Source organism: Diabrotica virgifera, chromosome 6 (genome assembly GCF_917563875.1).
Source record: "Diabrotica virgifera virgifera chromosome 6, PGI_DIABVI_V3a".
In the NCBI taxonomy this organism is placed as follows: Eukaryota; Metazoa; Arthropoda; class Insecta; order Coleoptera; family Chrysomelidae; genus Diabrotica; species Diabrotica virgifera.
In genome coordinates, this window is record NC_065448.1 from 146,510,315 (window position 1) to 146,531,924 (window position 21,610).

The window sequence follows — 21,610 nt, forward strand, 5'->3', positions numbered from 1 at the left end:
CGCCCAACATACAAGAGAGCGGTCCTAGAGAAATACAGAGCTTGTCAAGGAAAAAAAAATGCACGGATTTGAATGGAATGCATTGCAAAGTATACCGATTTTCAAGATTAAAACAGGTTTAACATTAATTTGAGTAACTGCAATGGGATAAATGCCTGGTATTATGAGATGTATTGAGTAATTATTATTATTCTAAATAAAACACCAACTTTGAGAAATATAAATACAGGTTGTTTGGTAAAGAATGGGCCATAGATTCCTGAGGTTAAAATAGGTCGATTTAAGCTAACTTACCTTAGTACAAAAATTTATAATAACCGAAATACAGGGTGTCAAAGTTAAAATTTTATTTTATTTATTTTTGAATATTTCCTGACAGGCATGGGACAAGAACACGAAATTTGGTAAGTGTTGCTGGTACTGTACACCCTATTAAATTATGTTAAACAAACATTACTGGCTACTACCAGAGGCATACAACGGGGGAATGTGAATGGTTGACCCTTCCCAGATTCTACGCCACTGGCGGAATTTCTATTTTGGTGCAATTTTTTTATTCTTCAATACTTTCTATGTAAATAACATACTCTTCATTCGTAACGATAAAGCCATTAGTTTTTGAGATATTTGAAGCTAAAAAGGAAGGAGCATAATACATTAATCAAAATAAGTGTGCCTTTTCCTTTTTAACTTCAAATATATTGAAAACTAATGAGTTTATCATTACAAATGAAGAGTATATTATTTCCATAGAAAGTATTGGAGAATCTAAAAATTATGCTAAAATAGCAGTTTCATCAGTGGCGTAGAATTTGGGAAGGGTCAACCATTCACTTTCTCCTGTCGTACGCCTCTGGTATTAACCACAAACGATTATTTAACGTAATTTAGTAAGGTGTACAATACTTACACTTTCTGCCAAGTACAATAAGGATATGTCAAATACCTAGTTTTATAGTACCGGGCACACATAGTTCTTAAAGTTTTAAATAAAGAATAAATTATTTAAAAAAGAGAATACTTTAAAATAATTTGACATATCCATGTGATACTTGGCAGAAAGTGTAGTCACTGTATACCCTACTAAATTATGTTAAATAATCGTTTCTGGCTACTACCAGAGGCGTACAACAGTGGAAAGTGAATGGTTGACCCTTCCCAAATTCTATGCCACTGATGAAACTTCTATTTTAGAATAATTTTTAGATTCTCTAATACTTTCTATGCAAATAATATACTCTTCATTCATAACGATAAAGTCATTAGTTTTTGAGATATTTGAAGTTAAAAAGGAAAAAGCACACTTATTTTGATTAATGTATTATGCTCCTTTGTTTTTAGCTTTAAATATCTCGAAAACTAATGGCCTTATCGTTACGAATGAAGAGTATGTTTTTTACATAGAAAGTATTGGAGAATCGAAAAATTGCACTAAAATAGCAATTCCGCCAGTGGCGTATAATTTTCGAAGGGTCAACCATTCACGTTCCCCCATCGTACGCCTCTGGTAGTAGCCAGGAACGTTTGTTTAACATAATTTAGTAGATTGTACAATACCAGTACCACTTACCAAATTTCGTGTTGTTGTCCCATGCCTGTCAGGAAATATTCAAAAATAAATAAAATAAAAGTTTAACTTCGACAACCTATATTTCGGTTATTATCAACTTTTGTACTAAGGTAAGTTAGCTTAAATCAACCTATTTTAACCTCAAGAATCTGAGGTTAAGCTATGTCCCATTCTTTACCAAACACCCTGAATATTACAATACAATGCTGCCATAAAGTAACGCATAAATTATTATTTCATAAACCAGCGACTTTATCGAAAAATCGAGAATCAGGTCGATTTTTATTTTTAAATTACGATTTTTGGGCGTATATACTAGTGACGTCATCCATCTGGGCGTCATGACGGAATCATTGATTTTTTTTTAATGAGAACTGGAGTCATGTGATAGCTCATTTGAAAGGGTATTCAATAATATAAACATTAACATAATTATTTACACAGGGTGTCCAAAAACAATTTTTATAAATTAAATTAATTGACACAAAATAATGAATTTATGTAATTTATCTAATTCTAAATACATGTTACATATGTCAGAAAAGAGAAAAAAAATTATTTGAAAAATAAACATTGATTTTCGCTTAAACGAAATGTTCAAACTGCCAATAGGTAGGTGGGTAGCAGCTTTAACATTGAATTTAAGCGAAAAACAATATTTATTTGTCAAAAGAACAATTTTTTTCTGTTTTCTGACAGCAATAAAACGTATTTTGAAGTAAATAAATTACATACAATCTTCTTTTTGTCTCAATTAATTTAATTAAAAAAATGTTTTTGAACACCCTGTATAAATAATTATTTTAATGTTTATAATAATGAATAGAGAATTGAATACCCTTTCAAATGAGCTATCACATGACCCCTATTCTCATTTAAAAAAATCATCAATGACGTCATCACACCCAGATGGATGACGTCACTAGTATGCTATAGATACCAAAAAATCGTAATTTACAAATAATGATCGACTTGTTTCGGTTAAGGATTTTTCCTTAAAGTGGCTGGTTTATGAAATAATGAATTTATGCGTTACTTTATGGACACACTGAATTATGAAAACTGCATTGATTTACTTAAAATTTTGACGTGTAAAAATAAGAAAAGTTATACTTATACATTGTGCTGATACATGCTTTCACCCACTTTCACACCCATTTGACTTATTTTAAAATGCAAACTGATGCAGTTTTCAGAATTCAGAATACCTCTTTTAGCTTTAGTAACTAGACTATTATATGAATAAAGATATATGAAGATATAGGGTGGCTTCAAGTTCTCCGCCAACTTGGAAAACATTAAAGTCAATTCAAATTAGAAAATTTTAAATAATTGATGGATTCGACCGTTACTTGATGGAAGTTCATTTTATCTCACAATAAAACACTGAAAAACGTTTGTTTTTCTATACTTCCACAAAATTTATTACAACTATGTTATTACTACAGCTGTTTCGGCAAAGTGCCTTTCTCAAGTGATATATTTTACAATGTGTTTGCCTTTTTAAGTCTTTAACTGAAGAGGTTGAGGAGTGGGGAGCTGTTTGTCTCGAGTTGGTCATTCAGAATTATATCTGTATTTTTCAATTTATTAATTTCCATTGATTCTAAAAGTGATAGCTTAAGGCCTTTATTTTGAATATGTAGAATTTGAAACTCTTCATTGAAAGAATGATTATGCTCTAGAAGGTGAAGTGCGTATGTAGAAGTGTCTGTTTTTCTATTGTTGAAAGCCCTTTTGTGTTCTGCTATCCGTTTGTCAAAAGTTCTGCCAGTTTGACCGATGTAAGTTTTCGGACAGTCACCACAAGTTAGTTTGTACACACCACTCTGTAGTTGTTTTCTCTTTCGGCTTTTATTGTTTTTAATATGTTTGCTTAAGTTGTTGTTAGTTCTGAAAGCTGGTGTTATTCCTTTCTTTTTTATGTATCTGGCTATTTTTGTAGTTATTTTGCCAGTATATGTGAGAGAGCAGAAGGTACTGGGTTCTTTCTGTGGTGGTGGATACACTAATTTCAAGGCTTTCTTATGGAGTTTTTGGTTTAAAATGTTGTTAACTGTTTGTTCGTTATAGCCATTGTTTACTGCTATTTGTCTAATGATATTTAGTTCTGTCTCGAAGTTATTTTTTGTCATAGGAATTTCCGTCAGTCTATGTATCATGCTATGGTAGGCTGCTAATTTGTGTTGTGTAGGATGGGATGATGAATTGTGTATAGTTGTGTCAGTATGGGTAGGTTTATGATATACGGAGAACTCATGTTTGTTGTGTAGTCTGGTAATCGTTACATCTAGAAAGTTTATGGAATTATTCTGTTCTGTTTCTATTGTGAACTCAATATTACTATGAAGTGAATTAATGTATGATAGAAATTGGTCAAGTTGTCTGTTAGTTCCCGTAAAGCAGACTAGTATGTCATCCACGTATCTCCACCAATATAAGAACTGTTTAAATAAGGGGTGTTTAGAAATTGTTGTTTCAAGTTGGTTCATAAATATATCTGATAGTAATGGGCTTAGAGGATTACCCATAATAAGTCCTGCACTGTTGTTTGTGTAAATTTGATTATTGAATTCAAAATAGTCTTGATTTATGCAAATTTCAAGAAGGTGTAAATGAATTCAATAATCAAATTTACACAAACAACAGTGCAGGACTTATTATGGGTAATCCTCTAAGGCAAAATTAAGGCAAACACATTGTAAAATATATCACTTGAGAAAGGCACTTTGCCGAAACAGCTGTAGTAATAACATAGTTGTAATAAATTTTGTGGAAGTATAGAAAAACAAACGTTTTTCAGTGTTTTATTGTGAGATAGAAAATTTTAGACATTGGTTTATGCAAAAAAATAACAAACAAAAAAGTTATTACATATTTTTTTATAAAAAAAATAAAGTCATAAAAATCCTATATTTCTCAAACCCACAAACAAAATTTTGAAATACATATATCTGCTTTTTAAAAACGATTAAAAACATTAAACTATTTTTTATATATGCTATTTGTTAATATATATTATTTTCAGACGTAATTTAACTATATCCACTGGTCAGTATGCTCGTTTAGCAGATGGCTGTGCAGTGGCAACTCTTGGTGATACATCAGTCATGGTTACAGTAGTATCAAAGCCCAAACCTACATCAAGTGGATTTTTACCTCTAGTTGTTGACTATCGACAAAAATCTGCTGCAGCTGGTAGAATTCCTACAAACTTTTTTCGTAGAGAACTAGGTCCAACCGAGAAGGAAATTTTGACATCTAGGCTAATAGATAGAAGTTTAAGACCTTTATTTCCAGAAAACTATAATTACGATACCCAAGTGGTGTGCAATATGTTAGCTGTTGATGGAGTAAATAATCCAGACATTTTAGCCATTAATGCAGCTTCTGCTGCTCTATCTCTAAGTGATATTCCTTGGAATGGGCCTATTGGAGCTGTACGAATTGGTTTTATAGATAATGAGTTAATAATCAATCCAACAAGGAGAGAATTACAAGCATCATCGTTAAATTTAGTTGTCTCTGCCATGAGAAAAAGTTTGGTAGTAATGTTGGAAGGGAATGCAGGTTTGTTAAATGCATTATTGATTTATGTTTTGAAAATATTCTGCAATGACTTGTATATATAATTATACAGACTGGGTATTTTCTTATGTTTGGTATGAGCCTTTAATAAGAGCAACAAAGAGACATGTATTTATTATACATTTAAAACGGGTTAGAAGATATGGGCCGGCCCTTGGACGGCCGAACTAGGAAGGGTCACCAAAAAATTTCGCGTTGTAGGTATGACTTTGTCAGACAGCGTTGTCAAAGTTGGAAATTATCAAAAGAAAATATTAAAGTAGAAAAAATAATATATTTAACTGTTTGTAAACAGATATAGTAACCGAGAGAGAGAGAGACATACTTTATTGATACAATGTACCAAAAGGCCATCGACTGAAGTCTTTCAGCCAATTTACACAATTAATATACATTATTACAATATATGTTTTTTTGTTAATATTAGTACAATACAATAATTAAAAAAAAAATATATTTGTATGTGGCGGTAATCACAATATCACTGACAATTAGTTACAATACAGATGATGATTTGAATAGAGTTGTTTATTGTCTTGATGTGTAGCAGATTTCTTCAAAGAGAGTTCTTCCTGGATATCTACGGGCACTGTCCTCTGGTATCTTCACAATGTGGGGCTCAATCAAATTTTTGTTATTGTCATTAATAAAGAGATATTTAAACAGCTTATTGAGTCTCTCATTAATAGGTTCAATTCCAGTTTTCTCGTACGGCATTCTGTTGGATGGATTATGAAGTGGATTATCAGGATGACGCATTCTAGTAATTTGTCGAAGGCTAGTTGTTTCAGCCACCTTTATATTATTTTTGGCAGGACCTTTAGAATTATAGAAAATTGTAGAACCATACTCCAGCATGGGCCTGCAAATCATTTTATAAATATTGGCTGCTGTTTCAATCGTAATTCCCTCATTCTTGTATGTTAAACTTCTGAAGTGTTTTGCTCTAGTTATAATTTTCCTTTTTATAACTGCTGTGTGGTGGTTGAACTTCAATTTGTTATCTATTTCTATCCCCAAATACTTAACAGTTTGGGAGGGTTTAATAATATTGTCGCATATGTTTATAGTTAATGAGTGATCTTGGATTCTATGGTTAAATATTATTAGTTTTGTTTTAGAAGGATTTATTGTTAATCTCCATTTATTCATCCAAGATATTGTGTCATCCACCTGCCTCTGCAATAAGTCCATTGTCTTTATTACATTTTTTCCATATGATATCACTGCAGTGTCATCAGCAAATTGTAGCAAATTAGTATTGGTTAGTCTATTGTCGCATATGTCACTGCAATAGAGATTATACAATAGAGGGGAGAGTGGTGAACCTTGTGGAACTCCTTGTTGCACTGAAAATGAATGGGAATATGTTTCATTGATCCTAACTATACACCTGCGTCTTCTAAGAAATTCGTCAATAATCCATATTAGAGAAGGGGAGCATTTCATTCTGTGAAGTTTATATAACAATCCTCTATGCCAAACGGAGTCAAAAGCCTTCTTGATGTCCAAGAAAACTCCAGCGGCCTTTAGTCCTTGCAATCTTGCTGCCTGTATATTGGATGTTACTATTGAAAGAGGAAGGATTGTAGATGATTTTTCTCTAAATCCAAACTGGTGTGCTGGAATATGTTGGTTTAATTCATTATATAATCTTCCTTGGATAATTTTCTCAAAATTTTTTCCAATTACTGGGAGAAGGGTGATTGGACGGTAATTTTGGGGTAGTTGATGGTTAGTATAAGGTTTAGGGATAACTATTATTCTTTTTCTCATGATCATCTTTCAGTGCGTCACAGTTTTTCGATTTCTCTCTAACGCATTAAATTGTATGTGACAGAAAAAAAGGCACGTCTGGGAATACTTCGGTAATTATTCTAGTTCGGCGATTATTCTAGTTGTCGATAGATGGCGCCATAATCAAAAAAGAATTATTTATTAAATAAAATAATAATATTATCAATATAATCTGTACAATTTATAAGACTATACAAATGAAAGAAAATACCATTTTATAAATGCAATAGACACAATTGATTTGGTTTTATTCCAAATTGAAAATAAAATTTGACAACTGTCAGATTTAACTAAAATGTCACGTTAGAATAAATGTCATAAATGTGTATTATCACGGACTTACCTTTTTTTCTATAATTTGTGACGCACTGAAAAATGTTCATGAAAAGGAGAATACAATGCCTGTCTTCCACTCATCAGGGAAGAAATGATTCATGATACAATAGTTATATATGCTCATTATCTCCTTATGAATATCTGGATCTAGTTGTCTAAGGATTTTACGATTGATGGAATCTTTGCCTGGAGCTGTATTTTTTCCTTTATATAGAGCCTCGTCATATTCATCTTCTGTGATGTCCTGAAGAGCATTCAGATTACGACTATTTTCATAAAAACTTCCAAACCAACTATCCACCTCCTCTAAGGTATCTCTATCAAAATTGTCATCCTCATCTTTGTAGGTTTCTTCAAAGTATCTAGTAAAAGCACTACATTTTTCTTCATCTGTACTATATGTCTGGCCATCGTATATCAGTTCTGAAATCTGTTGTCTAAACGATTTATATTTAGACAGTTTTTTTTATTTCATTCCAGTATGTTTTTCCTTTCATGGAGTTTATACTTTTACCTGTTTATAGTAACCGAATTATTTAAAAATATCAAAATATTGTTTTCACCCATTTAAAAAAAATGTGAAAACGTTGTATAATTCAACGTTTATTTTTTTACTTAAATTTTTCTTTTAAATAATTTGTTTAGTAGATGTAGGTACTTATTTGTTTACAAAAAATTAATGTACAGTAATGAGTGCGTTAAGAACCGGCAAAATGACGCAAAAGATGGAAACCATAATACGTTGTGACATAAAAAGAGATGAAACTAGTAGAGATGTAAAATTATCGATATTAACCTATAAATTTACATTACATTACCTACATAGATTCCCACCTTTAGACATATCTGAGGAGTATAACAACTCTAACTTGTGACAGGAGAATTTTATAAAAGCCTCCATGTTTTTTGTCACAGACGTCTAAAGGAGGGAAACTACGTACCTAATGTAATGTAAATTTATAGGTTCCTATCGATAATTTTACACCTCTACTAGTTTCATCTCTTTTTATTTCACAACGTATTATGTTTTCCATCTTTTGCGTTATTTTGCCGGTTATTAGCGCGCTCTTCACTGTATTATTTTTTTCTACTTTGATTAATAATTACGCATGTCTGTCTCTCTCAGAAACTTTGTAAACACAGCTTTTCCTTCATTAGATAAGACAGGACAAATGAGTTGTCGAATGAAAGCTCATGGACCAAGGATCTTATTAAGGTCAGAAATTTGACCTTGCACTTCCAGTTTTAGAGTTGAAACTTGAAGGACTATTTTAAAGTCGACCAAATATTATAAACGAATTATAATTGGACGCGCTTTAACAATACGAAAACCATTATATTCTTCTGGCTTTATGCAAGTCTGTCCGTCCGTCTGTCTGTCCGCCAATATAACTCCTACGTTATTAAAACACTCAACTCCGGTGGCGAGATAATATAGCGAGAGCTGAAAGCTACAGGCGTGGAGAACTGGACAGAGATTGCCCAAGACAGAGAAGAGTGAACGCATGTTGTCGAGTCGGCTAAAACCCACGATGGGTTGTAACGCCACGGAGTAAGTATGAGTTGTCGAATTAAGGATGTTATTAAAGCTGAGAAATTTAACCTCACACTTCCGGTTGCAGAGTTGAAACTGGAAGTACTGTTTTAAAATCACCCAAATAGTACAATACATTTGTTTTCGTCTTGCTAAAGCGTGTTAAATAATACATTGCTTGTATTATTTCGGCGTCTTTAAAACCGTACTTCCGGTTGTAACTCTATAAACGGAAGTCTGAGGTCAAATTTCTTACTTCTAATACCATCTTTGGGTTATAAGCTTTCATTCGACACATCATTTGTCATTCTATCTCTTTTAATAACGTCAGAGTTATATTCGCGAACGGACAGACGGACGGACCGACTTGAATGAAACCGGAAGCATCTTGCTAATTTTAACTCTAAAACCGGAAGTGCGATCAAATTTCTCACCTTAATAACATCCTTGGGTTAAGAGCTTTCACTCTTACACCTCATTTGTCCTTCTGTCTGATCTAATGACCGAAAAGTTGTTTTACAAAGTTTCTGGGACAGACAAACTTGTATAATTAGCCATTAAAGTAGAAAAAATATTATATTAATTTTTGTTAACAAATAGTGTAGGTACCTACTAACCAAATTATTTAAAAGAAAAAACTAGTAAAAAAATAAACGTTGAATTATAATTATAATTCAACGTTTTCACATTTTTTAAAATTGGTGAAAACACTATTTTTTTACTTAAGTTGTTTTCTTTTAAATAATTCGTTTATTATATCTGTTTACAAAAAGTTAAACATATTATTTTTTCTACTTTAATATTTTCTTTTAATAATTTCCAACTTTGGCAAAGCTGTCTGACAAAGCCATACCCACGACGCGAAATTTTTTGGTGACCCTTCCTAGTTCGGCCGTCCAAGGGCCGTCCCATATGTATCTTCTAACCCGTTTTAAATGTATAATAAATACATGTCTCTTTGTTGCTCTTATTAAAGGCGCTTACCAACCATAAGAAAATACCCGGTCTGTATATATTATTATAGAAGTCCCATATTGTATTGTCTAAACCAGCTGTTCTCAATATTTTTAAGTCATGTACCACCAAATACTTTTTATTATTTGTGGTACCACCTAACTGAAATACCTATCTAGCTAGGTGATCTAATTAACTATAATAGTGGTGCTGATCTTGTCTGTTTATGCGTTTTGTGTACCACCTCAAATAATGATATGTACCACCAGTGGTACATGTACCACAGATTGAGAACCGCTGGTCTAAACTGAATTTGAGCCTTTTCTTTTTTGTTTCCTTTTATTTTATTACTCTGGTGATTATTAACATCTCTCTGGAATCAATATTTTCCTTTTGTGTAAGGTATGTTAAATATTCACATCTAACTTTGTGAAAAGTTTTATTGTAATTAAGAAAGTGTACGTAGTACATGGACATCCTGATTCACATCTAAACGTAATTATTTAGTTATATCCAAATACAACTTATCTTGGCCCTAGATTTTTAAATTTGATACTTTCTATATATTTTCTCCAAGATATAATAGGTACAATTTAATGTATGATTTTAAAAAATAACTTCAAGGACATATTAAAATTTATTCTGTAATACTCAACATAGTGTTAATTATTATAGTAGTAGAAGTTCCGTCATTTGGGATGGCACTAGTTTGCATATTATTGCACTTGTAGAGAGGCCAAATGTGAAATTTCTTTCTGAGTTACCATACTCAATTTATTTCTTCTTATTGGGTTCTTATTTTGCCTTTTTTATATTATTATCGTTGAGTGATAAATATACAGACATATTTATCAAACCCCTATATTTATCAATCAACGTTTGTTTCAACGGATCGACTGGCAAGTGGCAAGGGTGTTCTTCGATGGCAGTGTCATCGCAATGCAGGTGTGGCATACAATGCGTTGTTCCGTTGCGACGTCGCAACGCACTAATGGGGCCTCGCACCTGCGTTGTTACGTTGCGACGTCGTAACGCAACGCAGAGCAACGGACTAATGGGCCTCGCACATAGTTAAATTCAATCTGGGCCCTGATTCTAATTCAAAATGCGAGTCTCGTGGATTTTAGTTAAACTAACGAAATGACGTCATAAAATAGCGACTATCGAAATTAATAGCGACTCCAAAAAAGTGGTTGATATTATAATTTCAAGTCGAAATTATTTTGACACGGACATAATGAATTGCCGAAAGCGAGGTTAGGTTTAGTTTGGGAGATGTGTTTTGTTTGTTTCTTGCAAGCAAAACTAAAGCAAAAGGTATTAATATGGCTGGGTTTTATGGAAATTTGCTGGTTTCGGAGGAATTAGATAGAATAGTATTAAATTAGAAATATAATAAATATAATAATTGAGAATTTCCACAATGTGAATTATCAACTCAATGAAAGATGTAAGGTAATAATCTGGGAAAATTAGTATAAAACAAGGAAAATTATGTACCAGCTATTTTATTGCTGGAATCAAATCTTAAGATTTCATATATTAGTAATATAGCTATGCAGTTAGCAGAAAGTGTGCTATTTGGTTTATAAACAAATTAGCGCTCCGAAATCTTTTTTTCAATTATTGCTCTGTAACTCGAAAGATTCTAACGTAAAACCAAAAACAGTCACATAAAAATTCACTGTAATTTAATTCTGCACATAGATACTTTTACTGATTTCCTTCGGCGGAAATTTTCCTCGGCAAATTCGGGTTTTCCAAAGAAAATCTTCAATTTTCAACTAAAATTTTAGAGCAGTAATTATTTATCAATAAAATAACTTGGGGATATAAATCTTTTTTGTTATGAGTGTCTTGAAGATATAAAAATTTGTATGTACAAAGAGAACCGGAATAAAAAGGTAATGGTTCAAAGATTGAAATCCTGTTTGTTTATAACTCTGTCGCAAATGCCGGTCAAATTTGACCGGTTATACCTGGAACCACTCCTCGCAATTCAATTTTTTATCTTCGAAAATGGCACAGAAGCCGTGCCCTTTCCAACAGCGTTAACTTAATTTAATTTAATCTAATATTTTCTGAGGGGTTCTATTTGTATATAAGCTAAAAAATTGTTTCTTTATAACATTCCTGAGACCGCTCAAATAGTCCAATTTCAATTATGTAAAGTACGTTGAATAGGTACAGTGCTTTTTTATACGAAAATCATAGTTATTCTGGTGTATCATAATCTTTCTGGTTATTATTTCAACCGACATTTTTTAATTAACATTTTAATTATTACTAAACTATTGGTTAGTTTGTCGCCGGTCTCCTGATATACAGAGAGGGGCTAAATTATGAAATAAATTCATTTTCTCTAAAATGGACGATTTTAGAGAAAAATTCCGAAACAGGTCGATTTTTATTTTTAAATTAATTTTTTTTGGCATATATTTCAAACTAGTGACGTCATCCATCCGAGCGTGATGACGTAATCGATTATTTTTTTAAAGAGGAATAGGGGTCATGTGGTAGCTCATTTAAAAAGGCGTTTAATTCTCTATTCAGTATAATAAACATTAATATCATTATTTATACAGGGTGACCAACAAAAATTTTTGAACTAAATTAATTGACGCAAAAAGAAGAATGTATGTAACTTATTTAACTCAAAATACATTCTATAGCTGTCAGAAAATAGAAAAAAATGTTTATTTGGCAAATAAACATTGCTTTTAGCTTAAATTAAATGTTCAAACTCAAAATAGGTAGGAGAGAGGCTGTTTGTGATTTAATTTAAGCAAAAAGAAATGTTTATTTGTGAAATTAACCCTTTTTTCTATTTTCTGACAGCAGTACAATGTATTTTGAGTTAAATAAATTACATACATTCTTGTTTTTGCGCCAAGTAAGTTAATTCAAAAATTATTTTTTGGCAGCCCTGTATAAATAATGATATTAATGTTTCAAATGACCTACCACATGACCCCTATTCCCATTAAAAAATTATCGATTACGTCATCACGCTCAGATGGATGACGTCACGAGAGACGAGTTCTTGAAGAGTTCCTAATTTTACGCTCATAATAGGATTGTCGCCCACAGAGGGGACTGGAACATTTTGGCGCGAATTTATGAAAGTCGGATATTTTTGGGACAGACCTCGTACACTAATTAAGTGTCGTTAACTTTTCCACATTAGGTTAAATAAATTTTCATGTGGAAACAGTTTGAACAACTACAGCTTATTTAATAAATGCTGGTACCTATGATTAATGTGATTCTAATACATTTCCAGTGAAAATAATAACTCTTTGATACGTATTGGCGATTACAATATTTTTTTATATGCGTGTCCGCGAAGATTATAACTCGCAAAATATTTATAATGAAAAGATTTAGTTCATAATAGATGAAGACGAAAACAATTATTTCCCTTTCTGTTTCTGTTTCTGCCGACGAAAACAATTATTTCTGAGAACTTTTTACTAATTATAATTTTCGTGGACCCACAAACAAAAATGATGTTTTTTACCAATACTCCTCAAAAAATATTTTTTTTCGCTAACACTTTATTAAGGATTATAATTATCATAATCATATAATAGAAAATAATATTTTTCGCGGCGTTCATTGAAAGTTCTACTCTTAACGGCATTTTTCGGAGTTATACTTTTCGTAGGCGGCGGCGAAATGTTCACATTTATTGATTTGACTTTTTATCATCTCCGACGCCCCTAAGGAGCATAAGGAGTTTCGAGAAAGAAGAAGAAGACTTTTTATCATTACTTTTAATAATTATTCTTTTAGATATGATTTTATTGCAAGATCTACAAAAAGCCATTAAAACAGCAACAAAAGAAATTCAAGGTATTATTACTAATATAGAAACACTTCAAAGACTTTTTGGAAAGAAGAAAAGAGAATTTAGCGTCCCAGAAGAACTTTCTGAAGAAATCATTGAAGCTCTAAGGTCCCTTACTCAAATGAGAGTTAAAGAAATTTTTAGAAATAGCTCATATGATAAACTAAGTAGAGATAATGCGTTGACAGAAGTAAGGACTGATGTATTAGAAAAAATTAAATCTGGTTTTGTAAATATAGACATTAATCTAGTGAATGACTATTATAATAAGATAGTTAAACAAATATTTCGTGATTTGATATTTGAAGAAGAAAGAAGGTGCGATGGTAGGGAGTTCGCTCAAGTCAGAGATATTTCTTGTAAAGTGAACATGTACAAACCTTTGCATGGGTGTTCACTGTTTCAGAGGGGACAAACGCAGGTATTTTGTACTGTTACATTAGATTCACATGATAGTGCCCTTAAATTGGATCCATTGAGTATATTGACCAGGTAAAGTATAAATTTATGAGGTGTGTCTTTTTAGTTTTGCATATAGCCGCTTAGAGTGCGCCACCAATAAGACCTTCCGCCACAAATGTAACCTCAGTCTTTTGTTGGCATCAATCCGGAGTTTCATTGCGTTACAAATAGTTGTTACAAATACAGTGAATTTTTGGAATTAGCAAGTCGATCGAAAAATGGATCTTAGCCGAGGACATTTTTGAGTAATCATTTTTTAGAATTTTCGGAGAGGATTATGCGAACAGCAATGCCTCGCTGAAATAGTTTTTTTCCGCTGGTATTGCGAATTTCAACGTGGTCGCTCTAGTCTCAGCGACGAATCCAGGCCAGGTTAGCTAATTAAGGATTACCGCCGTGTAACATACCGGGAGATAGAGGCATCTTTGGGCATTTCAAACACCTCGATCCAAAATATCCTTTATGAAGAAGTGGGTGTTATGAAGTTAATTTCCCGTTGGATAGCTCATTTGGTATGGTATGGTACATCGGGGCAGGGCTCACTTGTGAGTCCTTTAGACACTTATAGTCCAGAAAGCCACTGCGCATCCGCTAGGAAAAATATTCCGATTCGGATTTTTTGCACAATCTTACTCAAAAAGGACCCCTTTTAACAAATTTGCATGTTGCCAGAACCAAAAGTGGGTCAAAAATTTTTTAAACGTTTTTTTTTTTTAAATAACAGGGTAAAAACCCTTTACAATTGATCCGTCATCGGAACATATGACAAAGATGTGAATTATAACATGGATGATTAAGATATCCAATGTTTTTCGCCCGAGGTACCAATGAGCTCTATCTGACAAGTTCACATCATGACTGTATGGAAGCAAGTGATTTTGATAACGGAAATTCTGAATGGTGACATGACAGGAATGACAGTTCCACAGGAAGTTATAATTTCCCTGTTGTTTTGTGGTATTTATTGTAAAATTGGTTAAATTAATAATAAAATTATTTTTTTTTGCATGGAACAAAGTTTTTTTTAGGTTTTTTGGATCATTCCAAACAGAAAAGGTCTTTAGTGACATTTCTCTAAAGTTGACAGTTTTTGACATATAAGCGATTAAAAATTGAAAAAATGCGAAATTGGCCATTTTTAACCCTCAAAAACTATGTGAAAAACTGAAAATTTCAATGTTGATAAGGTAGGTAGATATTCTTTATACATCGATGGATGAAATCCCGAAGAGTTTTTTGCAATACAATATTCAAACTCCTTTGTTTTTTAATTGCTAATCAAGCGTGCGTGACACTATTTTCCACCGACAGTATGGTGCAAATGAAAGGAATAAATTCGTTATTTCGTAAAATGGCGACTATAAGGAAAAATTCCGAAACAGGTCGATTTTTATTTTTAAGTTATGATATTGTGGCATATATGGTATACTAGTGACATCATCCATCTGGGCGTGATGACGTAATCGATGATTTTTTTAAATGAGAATAGAGGTTGTGTGCTAGCTCATTTGAAAGGTTCTTCAATTCTCTATTCAGTAATATAAACATTTATATAATTATTTATACAGGGTGTCCTTCTACTTCTTTTTTTGTCAAATAATTTAATTTATTAAAATTTTTTTGGACACGATTTATAAATAAATATGTAAATGTTTACATTACTGAATAGATAATTGAAGAACCTTTCAAATGAGCTACCACACGACCCCTATTCTCATTTAAAAAAATCATCGATTACGTCATCACGCCCAGGCGGATGACGTCACTAGTATACCATATATGCCACAATATCATAACTTAAAAATAAAAATCGACCTGTTTCGGGTTTTTTTCTTAAAGTCGCCGGTTTACGAAATAACGAATTTATTCCTTTCATTTGCACCATACTGTATACACATGCAACGGTGGAAAATAGTGTCGCGCACGCGTGATTAGAAATTAAAAAACAAAGGAGTTTTGAATACTGTATTGCAAAAAACTCTTCGGGATTTCATCAGTCGATGTTTAAAGAATATCTACCTACCTTGGCCACATTCAAATTTTAAGTTTTTCACATAGTTTTTGAAGGTTAAAAATGACCGATTTCGCAATTTTTCAATTTTTAATCGCTTATATGTCAAAAACTATCAACTTTAGAGAAAAGTCACTAAAGACCTTTTCTGTTTGGAATGATCCAAAAAACCTAAAAAAACTTTGTTACATGCAAAAAAATAATTTTAGGAAAAAAACAAAAAAAAAACGTTTAAAAACTTTTTGACCCATATTTGGTCTTGGCAACATGCAAATTTGTTAAAAGGAGTCCTTTTTGAGTAAGATTGTGCAAAAAATCTGAATCGGAATATTTTTCCTAGCGGATGCGCAGTGGCTTTCTGGACTATTAGACATCCTACGGCAGGTCCGGTGGAAATCGATAATGCTTTGCCATAGAAGCTAAGCTCTCTAGTAGATCCGATGACCCTTCTCCGAGTACACGGAACCACAGCAGTGTACTCAGGATTAACCCCGAGTGACTGCTCTCGGCACCAATCCTCAACGAGCCCGAGAGCCACCTGAGCGACCTCATGCATTGTTCTTGGGAAGAGCCCCTCAATCAGTAAAGCTATGTCATCGGCGTAGGCTTGTACATACATATTTTGTTCGGACAGTCGCTGAAGAAGGCCGTCGACCACCAGGCACTTTAGCAGGGAGTACAGAACTCCTCCCTGAGGGCAACCACGCTATGCCGACACCCGAACGCAACAACCGTTCCGGTACGCAGCTCTCTGCCTCTGAGAAAGCAGGCCTCGGATCCCCCTGACCAAGTTTCGGCCAACCCCAAGCTTTTCAGCAGTATCACACATGGAATATCACAAAAGAGCAAAAAGCGATTCGCGTCAATTGGTGCCGAAGAACATTGGAACGGTTCAACAAAGAAAACTCAAAAAACGTTTTTAGTATTGTTAGTGGCGATGAATCTTGGATTTATTCCTACGAACCGGAAAATAAACGCCAATCCGCTGTGTGGGTGTTTCACGATGAGGAAAAATCAACAAAAGAGATTCGTTCTCGAAGTGTGTCAAAGAAAATGGTAGCAACTTTTTTGTCAAAATCTGGTCATGTGGCAACAATTGCTTTAGAAGATCGAAGAACGGTTACTTCTGATTGGTATATAACCGTTTGTTTACCAGAAGTTATCGCGAAACTCTGACAAAGCAGCACACAACGGCGAATCATCCTACATCAGGACAATGCAAGTGTTCACACTCACACTGCCCAAAAAAAAATAAAGTTTTTGGAGCTTCAAAACATCGAATTATTAAACCATCCACCGTATAGCCCCGACCTAAGTCCCCTAATTTTTTATTTATTCTTTAATTTTTTTTGTGGAATTTATGGCTTTGGTGAGAACCAATTAGCTTTAAAATTGTTAGAAATAGATATTTATAGCATAACAAGTAAATAAAAATATGATAAAATAGAAATTTATTTTAAATTCGTATTGCTAAATTTAATCTAATCGCGCGACTGCTTAGTAGCAGAAGTGAGCGCGACTACTCCCGGGTTAAAACAGCGATTTTGCAGGTGGCAGTTGAAGACTGGAATAACTGTTTTATCAATTGGTTTGAATGTATGCAAAAGGGTATCGATCTTAATGGGACATATTTTGAAAAGTATATCAATAATAAAGCAATAAAGTACTTTAAGTCTATATATTTTTTGTCTTGATGGCTATATGCAAAACTAAAAAGACAACGCTCATATAATAAATTATGTTATTTAGAGGACAAATTATATTTAAATGTGCTGAATATGATTTAGGCGTTGAACGTACCGAAATCATTTTAACGTGTACCTCCCTATTTTGACATCAAGTGGCCATATAGGTACTTAGATTTCCTATACTATATCCAGTTTTAATTTTATCGTTTTTTGTCACTCCACTCATTTATATAAGCATTCTTCTCTAATACAGCATGCATTCATATTTTCTTTCTATTTAACTGACCAACATTCAGTATTGTACACCATAGCTGATATTATGAAATCGTATAAAATTTGCCTTTCAATGCCGTTGGAAGTTGTGTCACATAACATACTACTTACTCATCTTCGTCCATGCCATCCATCCCGCCCCAACTTTACTGCATATATCTCCATGTAAACCCATCTTTCCAAACCATTATCTTTTACCGTTGGACGGCTCGTCTGTTACCCCGTTACAGGTTTTAATTTAACTGAGCCTCCACTGTGCTTCGTAAGGCACGTAAAACCGTCGGTCTCGGCTACTTCTTCTTCTTAAAGTGCCCTCTCCTTAATGGAGGTTGGCTACTACAATTGCAAATTCTTGTCTGTCTTCAGCTGTTCTCATTAGCTGTTCAAAATTTAGCCCTGTCAATTGTCGAATTTTTCTTAGCCACGATAATCTTTTCCTTCCTAGTCCGCTCTTTCCCACGATCTTTCTTTTCACTATTAGTTGAGCATATTGGTACTCAGTTTTTGTCAGCGTAAGTAGTATCGGCTATGTAAGTAGTCGTTAATTCTAAAACCTGAGCTAAAAGGGTAGACGAATCGAAGATTTAAAATAAACCAATTGGCTGTAACGACCGGTTGTAACAAACGGCTTCCAAAAAAAAAATTACCTCCTATACTCAAAAACTTCGAAGACGCTGTCTTGATTGTTCTAATCTATACTGGTGTTCGTCCTGAGATACACCTCAGATGGCAGAATTCGGAATGGATGATGTGCTTGCTTCTGGAACATTTTACTTCACGAGATGTCATACTTACTTACTTTCCGTGTCCGGAACACCAACAACTTTAAATTCTCTATTTCCAATGGTTGGCCACATATATGGCCTTGTCATTTGTTAAAATTAAGTCTTCTTCTGTGCAGGTCTCTCTTGTCTCTGTGCATGATAGTAGATGGTGACTATTCTGAACAGCGTCACAGTCGCAGGTATCGTCCTCCTGGTATCTCTATTTTTTCAGGTTACTAGCACAACATGAAACTCCGGTTCTTAGTCTGCTTAGCGCTTTCCATGTCGGATACGGTAAATTGTGTCCAGCAGCCATTTCCTCTGAGGGGGAAAAGTGTGTTGTGGTAGTTGGAACTTGCCATAGGTGTATTCGGCGCGTCTCTGGCGCTTCGGGGATAGATCTTAATGCTTTCAGAAAGCTTTTCCGAGATCTTAGTCTACTTGGCTGAGTCCGGTAGTCACACAAGGGACGTCTTCGGCCCGTCTCATGCTTCTTTCGTTCTACCACTGACGTGACCTGTCTCCTGATAGGTAGTTGAGCTAACTATGGGGTATACCTCTTCGATAGGTGTCGGTTTCAGGCAACCCGATATTATACGAACCGTTGCATTTAAAGCCACGTCGATGTTCTTTGCGTGAGCAGAGTTTGACCGTACTGGTGCTCCAAACTCTGCGGCCGAAAAACATAATACTAAGGCAGAAGTGCGGAGAGTGTGTAGTTGTGCTCCTCATTTTGTATTAGTTAGCGGATGATATTATTTCTGGCACTTACTTTTTTCTTGACAGTAGTATCGATAAGACAGAGTTGTATCCAGACGTACGCCGAGGTATTTTGACGTCTCGCTGTGTTCCAGCATCTGACCACGCCATTCCACCTCCAGGAGATGTCATCATATCACTATTATTTTGTTGATTTTGAAAAATGTCTTCGGTATTATAGATTGAAAATGTTTTCTAACATTTCATGCCTCAATTACTTTTCTCTCATCGTCACGACCGGACGTCCAACACAACGCATCGAAGGTCTAATGTATCCATATCAGTTTGAAATGGATCGGAAGACAAACTCCAAAACAGATTAGTTTAGTGGTCTTACATTCGGAGTTGTTTTCAAAGTTTTTGGTGCCTTTACCTCAAATAAAAAATAATAACGGATAGGTATAGCTTTCATTTTATAAATTTTTAATATCGATATGTATTGGCATAGCTTTCTTATTGCGGGCTACGGACGGAACGATGGATCGCGCAGAGGTATCATAAAGATCGCGCGACCACACACTACATGGAGTAGTAAACGCAGTCACATTCACGTTTCTGAATAAAATAGATCCATCACTCCGTGCGTAGACAATAAGAAAGCTGTGCTTCCCCCCTCGGTCACTCCCGGGTTCAATAAGTAATAGTACTTATCTAAATTTTCAGTGGAGTTAAAGAAAAGAATTTTTTCCTCCATTACGAATTTCCACCGTTCGCTACAAAAGAAACAGGAAAAATCGGTCCTATTGGTCGAAGAGAGATGGGCCATGGTGCTTTGGCTGAAAAAGCTCTAACTCCTGTTGTCCCGGGAGATTTTCCATTTACTGTAAGACTGACGTCAGAAGTTTTAGAATCAAATGGTAAATATTTTTGAATAGATAATACAATTTTGTAGGTATATATGAATAATTTTGTAGGTTCGAGTTCAATGGCTACTGTTTGTGGTGGAAGTTTAGCGTTAATGGACGCAGGCGTACCACTTTCAACTCCTGTAGCTGGCGTTGCTATAGGTTTAGTAACTAAATATGATGATGTACAAAAATCCATTGAGGATTATAGAGTTTTGACAGATATATTAGTAAGTATAAGTTTGATGTATTTGCTAAAAGACCAATATTGATGTTTGTTACTAATTTTATTATCAGATACTACTATAGTTTTTTTTACTACAAAAATACGCTTACATCACTCAAGATTTCTGACGTCAGAACCGCACAGCGTTGCCAAGATATTTTGTTTGTTTTGTTTTCTGGCCTTGGTTTGGCACATTTAGCCACAAGCCAAAACATTAGAATAGTAAATATGTAAATGTAAGTTATATTGGAAAATACCTCACATATATCACGATTCTAATGTTTTGTCTCTTAACATAGCTGTAGTACTTTAGTTTCACACGTTAATTTTTTTATGGAATATTGCTACATGAACATTTGATTCTATATCAAATACCACCGACGGTGTGAACCTAAAACTTTTCTAACCTTACGCGAGTCGTTTCTCTTCACTGCCAACTGTTGCCAATTTGTCGCGTCAATCTTCCTCGTAACCTCCTACAAAGGAGTGACGACGGTGAAAATCTAAACCATCTGAGATTTGCCGATGATGTGGCGCTAATAGCAAAAGACAGAAGATTTGCAGGACATGCTTTTAAACCTAATACTCCGGTCAACTTACACATCCGAGGCTACAAAAATTACCATCAAGCTGAAAATTGGCAGGATTGTTCAAAATACCATTATAAATGATATCTAAAAAGTCCTCATAAATCCGACCCGAGCTAAAAAATTTACGCGGGGTCAAAGGTCACCAAATATAGTTTTTAGCGATTTTCAGCGAAACGGTAAGTTTTATCATAAAATTAGTTCTAACAAAAAATGTAGACTAGATAATCATCTATAAAAAATGCCTTATTACTTTTTTCCTGAGAGCCACCGTTTTTGAGATATAACGATTCAAAAAGTTGTAATCGTCATAATATGCGCACACGTTTCCACACCACCTTTGAGGTAGTGTACTTAGCGCGTTTT

General features: G+C 34.0%; 1 protein-coding gene across 1 annotated transcript in view; it reads left to right on the forward strand.

Annotated features, from left to right (window-relative positions):
• The window catches only part of LOC126886917 (polyribonucleotide nucleotidyltransferase 1, mitochondrial), a 49,573-nt gene that overhangs the window by 801 nt on the left and 27,162 nt on the right, over positions 1-21,610 (forward strand). Inside the window, exons 2-5 of the mRNA XM_050654078.1 lie at positions 4,599-5,140; positions 13,575-14,121; positions 20,250-20,443; positions 20,501-20,661. Coding sequence (XP_050510035.1) covers positions 4,599-5,140; positions 13,575-14,121; positions 20,250-20,443; positions 20,501-20,661 — 1,444 coding nt within the window. The remainder of the gene's footprint in view (positions 1-4,598; positions 5,141-13,574; positions 14,122-20,249; positions 20,444-20,500; positions 20,662-21,610) is intronic.